The sequence below is a fragment of the Lagopus muta genome, chromosome 15, assembly GCF_023343835.1.
Source record: "Lagopus muta isolate bLagMut1 chromosome 15, bLagMut1 primary, whole genome shotgun sequence".
In the NCBI taxonomy this organism is placed as follows: Eukaryota; Metazoa; Chordata; class Aves; order Galliformes; family Phasianidae; genus Lagopus; species Lagopus muta.
Window position 1 is genome coordinate 14,514,064 of NC_064447.1, and position 17,755 is coordinate 14,531,818.

A 17,755-nucleotide genomic window follows, 5' to 3' on the forward strand; every position below is an offset into this window, starting at 1 on the left:
TAAATACTTCTGAAAATCATAAAAGCTTACTATAAATGATACTCTGTGACAAAATAAGTGTGTGTGTGTGTGTGTGTGTGTGTGTGAACATACAGGTAACTGGAGTGATGTATGCTGACAAACTATGTTTTCTCTTTAGAAAGTGCAGAAGGATTTCCAAGTTATGACACAGCTTCTGAACAACTTCATGAAGCGGGATACGATGCTTACATTACTGGACTGTGCTTCATCTCCATGGCTAACTTTTTAGGTATCTATGTAGTCTTTTTCAGACCTTAGTGCTATCTGTAGCTTCTTATTATGTACTGAATTTCTGCTTTCTTTGTTAGGTTCGTTTCTTAGTCCTCCAAAAAATCATGTGTCTGCTAGATCAAAACTCATCGAACCTTTTTTTAACAAGTAAGTAATGCCATACTTCAAAGAATGTGAACCCAAACCCTTCTAAAACCTTGAAATGTAACACTAGCCTCGGAATCAATGGCTAACAGCATTTTTCTTAGCAGAAATTGAAGTGCTAGACTTTCTTCTTCACACTAATAATGCTGCAATGAAGCCAAAATTTGTACAGTGAATACCTTTTATTTGGAAGACAATAATTTACTTTCTGCTAGCCTGTCAAGGGACACTTAGGAGAGTTAAACGTAGACTGTTAGAGTTAAACCATCAAAACCTGGACTTCTCGAATGGCTTTGTCAATGTCAGTGTTGGGAATATGGCTGTAATTTTATCATTATTTGTAGGGCGAGATTTGGGAGTAGCACAGTTGAAGAAAAACCGGTCGGGCGTTCTTTGTGGTGTGGTACACTAAGACTGCTGATAAAATTAAAATTGAGCATGCTTAAATAATGTGGAAAAATTAAAATCTAAATAACAAAAAGCTGTTGTATTAACTTGTTGGGTAATGGATCGTTTTAAAGAATAAGAACCACATATGATTAGTAGGCTGTATGGGATGAAGATATGATTGGTATTTTTCTGTTTTACTTCAGGCTATTTCTTATGAGAGTAATGGACATACCATATCTGAATTTGCAAGGACCAGACTGTAAGTAGCTTTACTTTTTGTGTTCTTGCTACCATTCTGACAAATTTCCTGGAGGAGGAGGTGTGAAGATTAGTTATCATACATTTACACGCAGGACTCTAGCTGTGTTTGGGTTATTAGCCGTTTATCAAAGGATAAAAACTTCACCCTTTTATTTGAAATTATATGGGGAATTGACTAGGACAGGTTAGACTCTTTGAACTGAATGTAAGAGGGTTGAAGATAGTAGCTTATATTTGTGTGTGAAGTCTATGCATGGTGACCTGTTAGAGGTGGTGTCCTAACTCACATGCCTTCCTCTCCCCCCACTTGGCAGTAAGTACAGGATGCAAAGTACTGAATAGCAAATGGTCCCAAAAGTCTCCTGGCTTGCTTTCTTCACAATTGCCATGTAGTAGCATGTTTTCCTTAACTTCAGCCAAAATATCAGATTTATTTTTTTTGCCACATTAGGAAGTGATTTGAGAAATTGAAAAACATTATCTGAAATATTACTTAAACGTTTAAAGTTTTTCCAGGTTACAGACAGGGGGCTATAATAACTTGCTAATATAAGAGCATGTTTTACTGATACAGCCTTATTCTTCTGGAATGTTATATCATGAAGGAGAAAGCTTTGGATGAGTGTTACCACTGGTGCCTCTACTTAAGAAAGCATGAAGTCCTGCAGGTCAGCCTAGTTTTTGACCTAGGTGAGGGTTTAACTTTGTAGTGTCTTATATATGACTTATGTGATGCATCTTGGAGGTACAAGGATATCTTCAGTGGCTCTTCCAGATGAGCATTGTTTCTCTGTGAAGACATTTTCCACACGTGTGTTAGAAACCTCAGACTGAAAGATGACCCTTTTGTTATGTGCTAGTTCAATGGTAACAGAATGTAGTTCTAGAAAGATGGAGAGGTAAATATATACTGTAGTGGCATGCATGTAATTTTCAAATGCAGGAGGTGATCAGATCACTGAGCAGTGGCTATGCAGATCTAGTGGAATGGTTATTTAATTATATTTCCCCAGTTTGATACTGAGTGGAAGGATAGCATAGGCAATACTCTGGATCATTGAGAGAAGGCCAAAGCTACTAAACTGTGAAGATGCTGCTTCTGCTTGCTGGCCAAATTACAGGATCATTTGGATGCTTTGCCAAGAAGAGTTGCCAAAAAAGACTCTGAAAATCTCTCTTTTATCTGCAAGTGCCCTCTGCAGAGCAGACTGATGCAGGCATTTCAGCAGAATCTGAACCAAGGATACCTTCTAAGCTTCAAAAAAATGTACACATAGTGTGGTTCTTTGAGTAGAAATAGAAGTTCATAAAGCAGCCAGAGATTCAAACACTGCTGTTGGCTGACAGCGTTTTCTGGACATTTTTTTTTGCTTGCAGGTGGCCTTTATGCAAAGAAGTAAAATCATGCAAAGCATGCAAAGAATAAAGCTACACTATGGAGGAAGTTATGCTTAGAGTCTGTGCTTTAAATAAAAAAAAAAGTGCAGCTAACTAGCTGACTGCCCAGAGTGTTGCAGTGTTTGTCACCTTGTTTATTCTGCTCAGTTGTAGCTGGTTAGAGCCATTTTTCTAGAAATGATGGGCTTTGGTTGCACAAACAGTCTGATTATGTGAAAGTGACTTTCGTGGTCTTCAGCGTTGATTTCTTTTGTGCAGATGATCCTCACTGGGTGAGGTCAAGATATCCAGATATCTTTCAGTGTATATAAAACATCTTTGGTGCCTTTTTTTTGTATGTTGGCCTTTGTATGTATTTTTTTCTGGTGACGACTTTATTAATAGGAAGTCTGTCAGTGTGTGTTCTGTCTTGTACCTGGAATGAAAACTGCTTTGAACATTGTTTCAGGGCTAAGGTTTTTTTTACTGACAGAAAAATTGTATCATTGAATTATTGCTAAGAACATACTAAAACCGGAGCCAGAGCATGAAGAGCCTGCTGCTTTTTTGCTTTATTTTTCTATACTTAGCCCCAAACAGATTGATTTTGTGGGCAGTTCCTGCTGCATGTAATGCTGCTTCAGTTTCTTACACAAAATCATACTAGATCATCTGTATATCTACTTCATGCGTAAGTGCGGACAAGTTTTCCCTGATGCCTGGTGTTGTTCCATAGGTCTTGGCCTGTTTTCTTTATAATAATAAAAAGTAAAAGTTATATGACCATGTAAGGTAACTTTTTCTTTTTTAAGGTTGTGCTAAAGATACCAGTGGTAACTTTTATTCTAATAAATAACTTCTTATTTTGCAGTGCAGCCAAAACGAGATCATGTTCTTCACGTCACTTTTCCCAAAGAGTGGAAGACTAGTGACCTTTACCAGCTTTTTAGTGCCTTTGGTGAGTAATATAATCTAGTCTTCCTTATGTCTTTTTTTATTTTTTAGTTTTTTCCTCTGACAATGGAAAATACGTCTGCTTTTCTTTGTTATTTTTGACCTATGAATTTGGGCTTAGTATGGGTAAATCATACATAAATCATAATCAGTAATTTTTGAAAGATATCTTTTGGAATTTCTTTGTAGTGATGTGTCTAAAATGTCTGCCTCACTGAACTGCTCTTTAGAAATCTTTGTTACCTGGTACTTGTTAAATATTGTGGAACTGTCATCTTTATATTCATATCCTCTCCTGGTAAAGAGTTGAGACTGAAGGTGACCAAAGGGAAAGGCTCTTGGTATGACAGGCAGATCAAGCCCTCAGGAGCGAAGTCAGTGACTTAAGTCATAGTTTGTAGTGTGGCAGAGGGATTCAGGGCAAACCTGAATCTTCCCTTGATTGAAGGAGTTACAGTGTGAACCCTAAGGATGTCTAATCACCAGTAACAGGGTGAAAGTCCCTCAGTATACTCAATACTGTCACTTCAGCGCTTGCTCTGATTCTCTGTAGTAATAACTGTTGTCATATAACTATAATAACATTTCAGTAATAATATCTGTCTCTTCACCTAGAATGTGACTCAGTAGCCTGTTCAGGATCTCTGTTCCTTTTGACTTGATCTGCATTGCAGTGTGATGCTACTATAATGCAGGATAGAACTTTATATTCAAATTTGATAAGTCTAGAATGTAAGTTGCTGAGATTTTTCTTCAGTTAGACTCTCAGGGGTAAGAACCCCATGTAAGAGCAGCTTGGGTATTGTTTCTGCAGGCTTTTAAACACTCAGCCATATAACTTCACGCGTTTGAACAACTCCTTATCAGTGTTGGTGTGAAACGGAAGCAGGGATCACTACCACCAGAGGTCATGCTTACACATCTGAAGTACTATTCAATTTGGAATTGGAATTTATCTGTTTTTTTTACAGATTCTAGAGCTGTGTGCTTTCGGATTTAAATTTACAAACTTGTGGTATTTTGGATAATGCTTAATCCATGTCAGAACAGGCTGCAGAGGATGCCTTCCAGAATCATAGGATCCCATGCTTTTTCAGCTGTAGCTGGATAGAGAGAGGGGCAATGTGAGATGCAGTGATTTGCCAAAAGCCCCAAAAATGTGGCAGCAACAGATGTGAATTATTTCCATTTATAATGCTAATTGAATTGAAGTGTTTTTAAAGTAAACTTTCACCTGGACTCTAAATAAATTGTCAAGTTAAATAATAACGTTGATCTGTCCTTAGAGAAAAATCATTTTGACTTGGTTTTAGCCTAGTACTTGAATTAGAGTTGTAATCTCCTGTGAAGTTTCTAATGAAAGCAGTGAGACAGCCGAAGTGACTGCGATGTCAAACTTGCAGCTGAAGTACTGCATGCAGACCAAGTGGAAACCTGTAGTTGCAAGATGTTTTTACAGTCTCATGAGTGAATGTAATTTCACTGAGCAGGTGCTCGCAGTACTGTGCACTCTAAAAACATTTGTTTCTTTAAACACTGATGTGAAGGTATTCAAAATAGTATCTGTTGCAGTTCATTGCTTTTGTGCATATCTTTCGCAGCCACTTAAATTAATGGGTTTTAATTAAAACATGTACTACCACAGTATTGTAAAAACCTGCTACGTGAATTTTTTACAAATGAGTGGAGTCAAACCTCTGCATCCTGGTTTGTGAGAACACGAGAGACTTCTCTGAGAGGAAAGTGAACAGTGGTATATTCATGGAACCTTGCTGATCTGCAGATGCATAAATGACTTTAAAAAAAATAAAAGTAATTGATCCTTCATGTGCTTAAACCTTGTTCTGATAGTCTGAGCTACTACATACGTAGCTTTAAGTGACTTTTAAATCCAACTTTGAGACTCAATTGCAGGTTGACACGCTATGACTTTTGTTCCTGGCTCCCTCTGCTGAAAAATCCTCGCTTAACTTTTTTTTTCTTGCTTTTTTTTAAGAGAAGTGGAGCTTAAAAAATGACCCTGTCACATGTGAACAATCCAGTTTAAGGAAAAACTTCTAGCTAAATATTCTTCTGTAGCTTAGGTTCACATAGGCATCAGAGCTTCATGTACTGCACCTTTTAAAATTGTAATTATTTTATTCTGATCCTGTATTTCTGTGCACATTTCTGGTCTTTCCTCCCCCTTTTCACGGCAATGTTTCCTTCAGCTCTTTTTGCTTTCTTTGCACTCTCTTCCTGCCAGAGAGGTGGAAGCTCTGTTAACCCTTTTCAATTATTCACCAGAAAAATGTTGTTTGCATTCAATATATGCTTCGACTCTTATTCACAGAAAAGATTCAGCTATTTCTTTTGTCTGATGTTGGTGCATAGAAACTTTGCAATCTTAAGGTGGTGTCACTGTGATCATTTTTCTTCTCTGTAATACAGTAGAATGTACTTACAATCTCTTTTTCTTTGGCTAAATGAAGGTAGCAAGTGATTAGGAAATGTAAGAAACAGAGCCAAAGTAAAACAGTTTTCCTGCCTTTTAGCAACCTACAACTTCAGGGACTCATGAATTAGAGGTCACATGTACATCTTTCAGTTTAAGGGCCTTTCATGGGTCAGGTGAAAGTCACATGAAATTGAAGTGCATTTTAAGTCAGTTTGCATCATTTTTTAAAATCCTGTAAAGTCTGAAGGTTAAATGGTGATATGACTGTAGATGTAATGTCATATCCTGGTCTGCCTGAAAAAGGTCACACCAGTTTTCAGTGTCTGACATGTATGGCCAGCGCTCTTCTAAGGACTGGAGATGTAAAAGGATTTCAGACTGCAGAGTAAGTCCTTGTGTCTGGGGTGGGAATCTTTGCCTACATGTTTTTTCCTTTGTAAGCAGTTTTTGCGCCTGTGTTACATTTTAAGCTATTCCCATAGAAAATGGAATGTATGTTTGATGAATGGAGGAACTCGATTCCAGTCACCTCCATTTTGACAACTTCCAAATGAGGTGCACAGTTTTTGTGTATTTGACCTCCTCTTATTTCTGAAAATGAGGTTTTCATTGTGCATCCAGGAAATAGTATGAAAGTGTGACACAAACCAGATTTGGAAGACTTAGTGTTGCAATACTTAGAGTTCTCTGCTTGTGTGAGCCACCTTTTCCCCCCTACACTACCAGAATTTTTTTTATCTTGTAGCTGTTTTGGAAAAGGAACAGTGAGTGGTAATTTGGGCCAATCCTTTCTTTGTCTTCAAAAAATGCTGCACTTCTGAAGAATGGACTGGTTTTGAAACTCCAAGAGATGATCTTTATTTTGGTACAAAATTGAAATTACATACCAAAATTACTTTGATTTTTGTTGTGAAAATATATAGGGCACATGGAGTGAGGGCTGAAAAGCTGCTGATTATAACTTGTTAAAAGATTGGAAGGAGAAAAAAATACAGAAAGGCAGAAGAATCCTGTAGGAGTCTGAAAGGCATTAGTCAAATCTCATAGTTTTTTTTCCTCCTTACTCAAGTGAGTCTGAGGGTATACAGGATGAGCATGCAGTGGTCACTCTTTCTGAAGTGGTTCTGGGCTCAGGTATACGTGGTGATGCAATATTCACCTTTACCGTGGAGTCCTGTTGCCAAAAAAATAAAATAAAAAAAAATTAAAAAAAATTCTCAGCTGAAGTTACACTTAATTGAGCATCTTCTTATCTGTCATCTGGCACGGCAGATGAAACATGTGACTGAGCCTAAGATAAAAACAATCGTTTCTTTTGCCTTTTCTAGGTAACATTCAGGTTTCATGGATTGATGATACGTCAGCGTTTGTATCATTGAGCCAGCCAGAACAAGTACAAATAGGTAAGTGTTTCTGAAATTACTTCAGAATTAAGATGAGACTTCAACTGCTTTAAAATTCTCTAAGCCAGCAGCATCTGCAGTTCTAGTGACAAAACCACTGTGTTGCACAGAGAAGTGACCAATGGCTCTGAATTTATTGGAAGTAAACCTTCCAGTTATGCAGAAAAGCAGTTTTTGCTTTTGAGATTTTCTTCATTCATTGTTGCTGGGTCCACCAGACCCCAGTAGTTTCCATGGTCAAGGAACTACCCATAACTTATAGCTTGAGAACACTGACCTGAAACAGCCTCTTATACATGATTATTCTGGTATTGTCATCCCTTTTTATTCAATGCTCACATGAAAGCATCCAGCGGAGGGCCATGAAGGTGATGAAGGGCCTGGAGCATCTCTCCTGTGAGGAAACGCTGAGAAACACGGGTCTGTTCAGCCTGGGGAAAAGAAGACTGAGAGGGGATCTGGCCAGTGTTTATCAATCTCTGAAGGGAGGTGGGAGGCAAACGGATGAGGCCAGGCTCTTCTCGGTGCACAGCAACGGGACGAGGAGCCATGGCCTAAAATTTGGACATAGGAGGTTCTGTTCTGACATGCAGAAGAGCTTCCTTGTGGGGAGGGTGACGGAGCGCTGGCACAGGCTGCCCAGGGAGGTGGGGCAGTCTCCTCCTGTGGGGATATTCCAGAGCCATCTGGGCGCTGAGCTGTGCGACCTATTGCAGGGGCCTGCTTTAGCAGGGGATTGCACTCAATGATCTCTTCAGGTCCTTCCAACCCCTCTGATTCTGTGATTCTTTTCCTACTCTAACAGTGAGCTCTCACTGCTTTCCTGTGTCTGATTCTGTGTCCAGAAAAAAGTTGTTGCAGGCTCAGTGGGGTTAACCAGCTCAGCAACTGCTCAGAAATCATCAGAAGCACCATAAAGGAGGGCGTGAGAGCATGTGACTTGCTAAGGAGTAAGGAATGGGATTCTCCCATTTGGTAACAAGCTGTTAGATGAAATCTAATGGCAGTGCTTTCTGTTTCTTTCCAAGAAGTCTCTCATACCTGAGCAATGTCTACTGGTACTCATAGACCTTTTACCTCTTTTACTAGAAAGGAAGTGTTCTGTGCATTTTACTCTTTTTGTATGTTAACAAATTTGAACACGCTAGTTCTACCAGCCGTCCTGTGCTCGTCAGCGCTGGGAATGAGGTGTGGTGAACTTTGTACAGCTGGGCAATCTTGTCTGTAACAAGAAGCGGAATTGCTGGTTGATACGTTCCAGTCTTGGTCTCAAAGCAGAGCTGGTGGCATAATTCACAGCACAGCTGTTTCACAGCTTTCAGCATTAGTGATGCAGATTTAGGAGGACAGATTTGCTGTCAGTTATCTGCAACAATATTCTCATCACTGCCTTTTCATTTGTTTGGGATTATTTGAAATATGTGTCATAGATTTTGTTTTAGTTACTGAGGAATTTAAACAGGGTGCAAAGGTTAAATAGTTTGAATTCTTTCAGTATTTAAACTGCAACTTAAGAAAGTTAAAATCCTTTATAACAATCTGCTTACAAGATTGTGGTGTGGACAGTCTCAGTGGACTATACCATCATTTCTGTGGTCATTGTTGAGGGATTTTTTTTTCTCCTGGTAACTGGAATGCTGAATCACTTAGCCAGCACGTGCAGCAGGGCAGATGAGGTGATGATGCTGGCTTGATGCTTTGCTGGCCTGCACATTTGCATGGAGATGCTTGAATCCAACTATCCTGCATTAAAATGGCATTTCACCTCAATTTTCTACTTATAAAGAAAGTTATGATGTAAGCTTAGTGCAAGATCCACCCAGTGGTACCTACAGGAATGTGAGACAAGGTCAGGGTTGTTTTTTTTCTGAATTTAAAAAAAAAAGAATTGTTACAATGCAGCAAAGAAAGGAACATAGAAGGTGTTTTTTGCAAGTATATCTGACTTGTAAAGGTGCTGTGTTACATGTAAATAAGTGCATTTGAGTAAAACTTCCTTAAAATATTAGAGTAGTACTATGGGGCTTCAGGCTCCTGTCAGCACTTTTAAGAATAATGCTAGCTACTGTGAAACTAAGAGTCTCACCTTTATGCTGTTCTTAGTTGTGCTGAATGGCAATAAAACAGCATGAGGCTATCAGAAAAAGGGAAGAAAAGGAAAAAGGTGCATCAGTCTTTCGTGGATAGATTACCTGAGGCAGGGAAATAGACCTTCACTGTCCATGAGTGCTTCTGTGTTGGTGGCTTGTGGAATTAGGTACTGAGTTAAATAACAAAATGTTTCTATTTTGTAATGGAAAAATGGTGTCTGACGCGATGATTTGTCCTTGCATGTTTTGTACTTGAGTCTTAAAATTTCTCTAACAAAATATTGACACTTTCAATGCAATAGCTTCCAGCCTGTTTAAAGTCTGGGCAGCTGAGGAGGAGCGATCCATACACGAAAGTCTGATGGATTCCGTTGGGGAGGAAACATCAGGCAGGTTGTTGAAGAGTCAGAAACTTCTTGAAGCGCATGTACTGAGTGCTGCACCTGCTACTTGGAGACTTGAGACTTAAGTCTCCAAGCTAGTTGTATTGAGGCTTCTTTCCTTATCACTGAATAAAAGACTGAGTAAATCATTTTGATGATCTCTGAGAGTGAATGGGGTTTATATTTCTGGAATTGTGTCAACTGAGTAAATTCTTAACTTCTTCAAGACATTTGAATGTTTCTAGTTGATTCTGGGATCCAAAGTTGCACTACGTTATAAGGTTTTTGAACAAATAGGCTCTTCTATGTGCTAAAGTGTTTTCTATCAGTTATTTTAAAATAAATAATAGTCTCCTGACTTCAGAGCAAACCCAGACTCTCCTTTCATGATGCCGCAGTGCAGGATTATCCTGGAGGATCTGCCTTGAGACCTCAATACCTTGCTCTAGCTAACTCTTGACTGTTTTATTTTTATAACAGTTTGCAGTGAGGGTTTTTTCCTCTTTGGCCTTCCTTGAGGACAAGGATCTTGAGGAGCGCGCTAATGAAGTGTCACTTCATTGGGGAAGGCGGTGCAAGCCTGCAGTACTTACCTTGGCATGGGCAGGAGGATTTGCAGCAGCACAGCTGCGATGGAAAATAGAAAGCAGGCAATCTGTGCCTGAATTAGTCATTATTTTCTACTTCCTTCAGCCACAATTGGAATATATTTACTTGACATTATGAGAAGTAGGCTTACGTGCGATAATTCTGCTGAAAGTGAATAAAACTATTTCAGGATAAAGTTTTATTTTAATGCAAGTGGTTTGCTAAATACATCCAGCTCAACAAAGTATCCATCTTGCTAGTGTGTGTTGCTATCAAGTGTAGAGAGCTTTTTTTGTAAATAGAGTTGAGAAAATGTCTGTCTACCAAGACTTTTTGGCTGCAACCCATGCAGTGAAATGCAGCCATGTGGTGTTGCTTACCAACATTACCAACAGGCTTCTCAAAGGAAAATTTATCTTCACTTTACGGTTTAAAAATAAGTAAATAAAAATTCTGTTCCCTTTAGTTTGATATATTTTGTTAGAATTCACAAGACATTCAAGCAGTGCTTTTCTTCAATTGGCACTGGAGAGTTAAGGTAGTTCTATTTGGTTTGGTAGCATTGACAGAGCATCAGAGAAAATGTTTTTAAAACTTACAGAGAGCTGCTTTTTAATTCAAGACCATGCAGGATTTAACTGTCTGTGTTGTTCCTTAGAATTGCCCACGTCTTCATTTCAGTTGTGCTTTGCGTGGAGAAATATTTTTAGCATATACCTTTTATGTGCTCAATTGATGGTCACAGTATGGTTTAGCTCTTTAGAACCACTCATATGTGTATACGTACATATAAAGTGAATATGTTTGTGGAATGCAATATGCTGCTAAAAATAAATGGTCTTGTTTCAAGAAAGAAGAGTTGTCTGACCAAAAATATTTATTCTCATACAGGTTTTAAAAAATGACCTTTAAGATGCTCAATAAGGATTATCTTTTTCTTAAATGCAAGCAGGGTTTGTTAGGAAATTAAATGGAAGAGCCGTAACTCTGGCTCCTAGTGTATAGCAAAACAAATAATGTGAAATTGTTATTGTGTTTTAACAAATCACTGTTTATCAGATGATCCATGGTAACTATGTGCTTGATTTTAGCAAGTAAAAACATGCTTGAGTTTAACTAAACAAATGTTACCCTTAGGAATGTTGGCTGGTATGCAGTAACTCCAGTGAGCATTAGTAATTCATTCACGATGCCTGCTCCCTCACTTCATGGGCAGTACATATTCTCAGTATATATATATATATTCTTATGAAGAGATCCTCTGACTTCACAGTCCAGACAAATGTAAGGGGTGTGAAAGGAGGTATGTTTAACGTGCCTTTAAGTAGTGCAACAGTCTCATCAGGCCGTGAGTCATAGTTGCAGATATCTATTCTTGGGAGTAGATATACAAGATATTGATGCCAAGTTTTACATAAGTTTGAAAGACTTTGCAGCAGCAGCACCTACGTGCCGTGACTTGTACTATAGGTAATTGCTTTCATAGTAGCATAGTCAATATGCAGAGTAGAGACCTACTCTGAAAGAGGAAAAAAAACAACCTGCATTTCTGAGTGGTGATGTGGGAGCATGCTACCTCTTGTGTGTGCATTAGAGGTAGTGCAGAATACCCTGCATTTGAGATGACAGCACTTCATAAAGAATGAGAAGGTGATACACACATCTGAAATTTCTACAGAGTGGTTGGAAGTACACAGATAAAATAAAGATTTCATCTCCACTTCATTATTACAGTATTTTAAAATGCTCTGTCTGCATACATGAAAAGGAATGTGGGTTTTTTTTGTTTTATATTTAAATGGGTTTGCTGATTTATGACGGTTTATTTCAGTGACTTAAGCTAAAAACAGTAGAAGACACCAGTTGACAGCCAGTTTAATTTGCTGATTCATCTGTTCCAGCAATGGCTTTATGCCAGAGCTTGGCTTACAGATGAAAAGCAGCTCTGCAGAGATGCTGGGGCTCAAAGGAACACTGGTGAATTGTTGCTGAGTGAAGGCAGTGACAGTTTTTTCTTTCTAGGTGATTCTAATTCTTCTACCTCCAACTGGCAGCACTTTTTCAGTTAAGTGGAGATGGAACATTAGAAAGATAGGAGGCAGCAGCTGGATTCTAGTTAGCTGCTTCCACCAGTATCTTGGGCAACAAAAAACGCAGCTCAAATAAGCTTATGTTTCACAGCAATCAAACAGAGTTTTGGCAGAGCCTTTGCAAATGTCGTCTTTTCCTGGCAGACATGCAAAATAAACCTGCTGGGTTAAGTAATGAGACTAAAAGGGAAAAAATCCAGGAAATCTCTTCTTGCCAACAAGCAATCTGGAAGAGGACTATGACTGAAGAACTGATGATTTCTAATTTAAAAGAATTAACCCTTCTTGTGTGAAGTCTCACTCAGAAGTATTTTGAGTATGTAATTCAAACATGCAGTGTGGATTTAGGAGAGTACAGCTATTTGTTTGTTTTGCCACTAACAGTGGAACTAGATGGAAGACATTTGTATGAATGGAATAAATAGTCTGCTGCCTTCTACTCTTAAAACTAAGCTATCTCAGAAGGCGTGTTGTTATGTGTTTGGTTTATAACATCTCTTGTCTTTCCCATAGCTGTGAACACCAGCAGATATGCTGAAAGTTACAGGATCCAGACATACGCAGAATATGTTGAAAAAAAACATGAAGAAAAGCGAGCAAAGAGAAAATGTACGGAAGATAGTTGGAAGGAGATGGAGAGAAAACGGTTGAAAACTCAAGGTGCACCTTACGTTTCCCAGAGTCGATACTACTGTGTTAACAGGTGAGACTTCCTGCAGTGCAGACTCATTGTTTTTGTTATATTTTCACCAAAGGCATTGTACTTTTCAGATAGTTCGTATCTGGCGTTTTTCTCTGTATGTATATTTTATTAATTTGCATATAAATCATTAGTGGTACAGCACCTGTCACAAGATGATGGATAAAGGAATAGAGGGGATTTGGTGATGAGGAAAACTTGAAATATTGTGATACTGGGAGCAGGCCAACTCGCAGCGTCTGAGCTCGATGGAGCAGCAGTGTTTCTTAAAACCAAAAGAAAAAAGTTACCTGTTTCATTTTTTTCACATCTCTACATGGCTGTTGGCATTTGGGAGCTTTGAAAGCTCTCTTCTTATGCTACTGTAAAGATGATTTTCTTTTTTTTTGGATGATTTTCCATGGTGATATTGCCACAGTGAAGGGTATAAATTACCATCTTAGACAGTCCTGATGGAGTCGTCCTTGTGTTTCAGGAACAGGAAGGTAAATGAAGATAGCCAGTCCTAGTTTTATTTCTAGTGGAGGAAGTCTCTCTCCTTATTGAATGCTGTTATGTGTATTTTGGGCATCTCGCAGCTTTTAGACAGACAGTGAGTGTTGGTGGCTTATGGTTTGAACCATAGATAATTCTGTCTTTTAACAAATACTTTGGAAAGCAGTAAGACTGCAAGACAGGTTTGTTTTTGTCTTTCAAGTTAGTAGGGGATGATGACAAATGTGTAACGTGGAAAGCTGTTGAATAAATTTCAGTGAATTGTTTCCTTAGTTTTCTTTTAGCTCAGTGAGTTGTCTGCCTGAACACTTCATGTCCTTGAAAATTTTGAAGCTGTTTTTCTTGTATTGAAAGATTCCCCTAGAAGCACCCTTGCTATGTTATTTTTGGATGATCAGCATTTTGATAACCCTGGAAAGCAGTCTTCAATTTGTTTGTAGACTGAACTTCTTTTGTGATTGATGTTCTACAAATTTTAGTTCTCACTAATCCAGAAATAAAGTGACTTGATTCTCTTCCAAATTCCCTTCCATGCAGATCTTTTGGCATGTTTTTTCTTAGTTTTGTCTCCTTTTTTACTCGATAGATGGTGTTCTCTTGTCAACTTGTCTCTTGCAAATATTTCCTCTTTGCAGTGTGATCTGGCAGTTGTACCAGCTTAGGTATAACATGTAACTTCAAACCTTGTGGTCTTTCAGTTCACTCAAGGTAACTGTAGATGCATTTTTCTTTCCAGAGATACATAAACACAAATATTTTAAAGATACATGTAAACATATTTATACAGTGTTATAAATGATTATATGTGTGTATATATGCATATTTTTCCAGATTAATCTGAACCATATATAGTTTAGTGCTCGTTCCTATGATGAAGCTAGCAGCTGATCTCTTATAATAGCTTCGTGTTACTGCACCCTTTATTTATTTATTACTTAATAAGCTTACTGTATCAGCTTCTGCCAGCGAAGGGAGCACAGCTGCAGAATGGCTGTTCTCCATGGTGGCAACATTCATTCAGTAGTGAAGTTGTTGGTTGTTTCTTACAAGAAAAGCCTCTGCCTTACATTGGCAAACTTAGAAGAACAGTATTGAAGGTTCATTAATTCTTCCTTAACTCCAGATTTCCCTTTTACCATCTTCTTCCCATGGCATTCATCCTAGCTGGTGTTTAGATAGGTCAGCAGAAAGGAGAGGTTGGGGAGGGAGGGCTGCTGGACTCTGCCTGTGCTGAAGACATGCACACCCACACCTGCTATCTTCAGTGATCAACAGAAAAACTGCATTGTGCTAACTAAGGAGATTTGCCAACTGGTGATATGTGATAGGCTTCCCTTACTTTTTTTCCCTAAACTTGGCTAGTAATTTTACTTTAAAACTAAGAATAAAACTTTATTTTGCTGCCCAAAAATGGTTTGGACTCTGCTCAAATATCTTTTTTTTTTTCTTTTGTAATCGTATTGTTGCTGTTAAACGTGTGTTCCGAAGGCTGGTCTAAGGCTGTCTCTAGATGCTTGAGGTATCCAGAAAGATGAGGATTCTGAATTGGAAAATTACTGATAGCTTGTAGTTTGTGTTTTTCCACTTTGTTCAGTTGTTTCTCAGCAGAGTAAGGAAATTGAGACAGACGGGTGGACGTGCTCCAAAATAGCTGGTAAAATTAGAAAACTGAACTTTGCTCTGACTAGTGCTCTGACTCGTATACACAGCCATACTCATTTGCTACTATTGCTAAGTGAATAAATAACATTGCTGTACTTCTCAAGCCTTATTTTAGGTCAAAGAAGAATAGGACACACGGGGAAAAAAAAAACATCAACCAAATCCACAATCTGTAGTCATGTGGAGTCCATGCAATGAATGAGTAAATGTAGAAAAAATCCTAATAATTTAGGAGAAAGCAGGAAGTCAACAGTACTTGATTGCCTATATTTTGATCCTCGTGCTGTCTGTTTTCTGGTCTGCTTTCTTTTTTTTAGTTTTGTTTTCTATTTTTGTCTGCAGGAAAAATGTGAAGCCTGAAATTAGTTTTTGTTTTGAACTTATTCCTTACAGTAAGTTTCTTTCTAAGAGCCCTTAGACTATCTCGAAGTCCTGGAATTGTAATTTATGGGTCATGATTTTTCTTCCCTATGTATTTTTCAGAATACCTTTCCCAAATGTAGAGTTCCTAAACTTTTCAATTTTTTTTTAATATAATAGCAAGTAGGTTGCTCCAGAAGTAATGCCTCCTTTTATGTCCATGGAAGCGACAGCAGACACAAAGCGCACACTCTTGCTATTTGATAGAGAAAATGCTTACCTGATTTTTTCAATGTTCTGTGCCCCCCCCCAGAAAATCTGCACCAGTTGAGGTGGCTGCTGTCACTGTCACCACAGCTGAAATGCAGCACCCCTTCTTACTGCACTGACACCACTGTTCAGTCTCCATAAGTGTTCACAAGCACTGATAAGTGTCACTGGGGGCCCTTTTTTCTCCATGGAGGAATTCAGTTCCACCCTTCGCTCCCCCCACACTTCCATGTCAGGCGCCATTCTGTCCCAGTGCCCCTCTGCTGCCATCTGTCACACAGCAGCAACCTGTCACAGAATGTTGGTGGGCAGGTTCAGCCTCTGCTGCCATCCCACCAACAGCTGCTGCTGACATCAGAAAATAGGAGGCATTACTTTTGGAGCAAGCCCTTGTAATTTTTAATTTTCTGAATTAAAAATTTTGTTTTCACGAGGGCTCTTTGCTCCTGTCCCACCCCCTTCCCTTTCCAAACAGCATTTTGGCTTTCGTCATTCTGCTGATGGTAGCTGTGTTGTGGTGACTTAAAAACAAGATTTATAAGAGGTTGTTCAAGAAGGCCTTCTGTGTGTGAATGTTTGGAAGAAGAGCCAGGTATTCATCAGAGGAAATGGTGTTTGTGTTCCTAACGTGGAAGTAAGAGCATGAAGCATAATCGTGTTTCATGGTTTTTAACTGCTTTTGGACATCTCAGAAAGAGTCTGTTCTAAAACGTTCAGATGAAAAAGGGCCTTCACTTCAAAGCCAAAACTGTATAGCTAGATCTTACTTCCCTTACCTGAACCTTATTGATACCCTGTGCTTCTTTGTATTAGTGACTAAAAGAAAAAAAATACAAAGTTTTGTTTAAAACTGTGTTTAAAAGTTTTTGTTTAAAAGTTTTGTTCTGTAACTTAGAAATAAAAGAATTGAATATTGAATGAAAGAATAGTCATCTTGTTTCATTATTAATAATTGCATTCTAGTTGAATGAAAATCTCTGTAGCATAACTTCAGTGTTTCCTGAATGAAACAGAGCTCTAAATGCGTGTTCATGATGTTTTCTCTGTAGTAGAAATACTGTAAAACTGCGTGTAGTTTTGACAGAGGAGATGAACTTAGCATGTGGAAGCCTTCAATACGAAGATGAGCAGCTTTAATTACACTTGAGCTGAGCCTGGGACACCTACATCACAAACAATAAAAACCTTCACTTGCACAACATCCTAGTCGATGACTGTTATGGACTCTTACAGCTGAGTCACATCTTCCAGATAATGTAATGTTATGGCTCAGCACTTTATACAGTTTATATTACTACTTTCTTAAGCATTTAATAGATACATAGTAACTAGTACCCATCTAGTAGTTATTCTTAACTTGTTGATAACAGTATTTTCTCTACATTTCAGTTTTACAGGTACCAGTGTAGCGGGAAAGAGAAGTATGAGTCCTATTCAGGAAGAAACTGGTTCTGACAATTTGGAAGAGGAAGGGGTTCCAGAAGATGAGACCAACTGCTATGCAGAGTCACCTCCAGATGTTAAGAAGAGAGCCAAAAGGTTCAAAAAAATCAAGAGAGAACAAGTTTCAGCAGGTAAAAGCAATGTTCTTGATCATAATTTTCTGTTCTGTTTGAAACTGCCCTAGGCCTGAACAGAACTGAAGTTTGTTGTTGAAGGTTTTTTGTTTGTTTTTTGCTTGTTTGTTTTTTATGTCTCAATTTTTCTGGACTTATGAATGTCACGCTTTAAGCACTGTTACAACTTATTTTGTTGTATGTTATTTAAACTGAAAAAAAATTGCATCAAACTAAATGAAGCAGGATGTATTTGATTTCTTATTGGCTTACTTTCTTCTATATAGTAAAATATTTTTAGCTATTTTAAACTTCTTTTTTCTTCAATGAGACTTTTCAGGTT

The 17,755-nt window shown here is 38.3% G+C and overlaps 1 protein-coding gene across 3 annotated transcripts in view; it reads left to right on the forward strand.

The window, feature by feature from the left end:
* The window catches only part of PARN (poly(A)-specific ribonuclease), a 54,925-nt gene that overhangs the window by 14,353 nt on the left and 22,817 nt on the right, over positions 1-17,755 (forward strand). For all 3 annotated transcript variants that reach the window (XM_048962339.1, XM_048962340.1, XM_048962341.1), the window contains exons 17-23: positions 140-250; positions 330-399; positions 990-1,045; positions 3,296-3,382; positions 7,144-7,218; positions 12,883-13,072; positions 17,246-17,430. In XM_048962339.1, the coding sequence (XP_048818296.1) occupies positions 140-250; positions 330-399; positions 990-1,045; positions 3,296-3,382; positions 7,144-7,218; positions 12,883-13,072; positions 17,246-17,430 (774 nt within the window). The remainder of the gene's footprint in view (positions 1-139; positions 251-329; positions 400-989; positions 1,046-3,295; positions 3,383-7,143; positions 7,219-12,882; positions 13,073-17,245; positions 17,431-17,755) is intronic.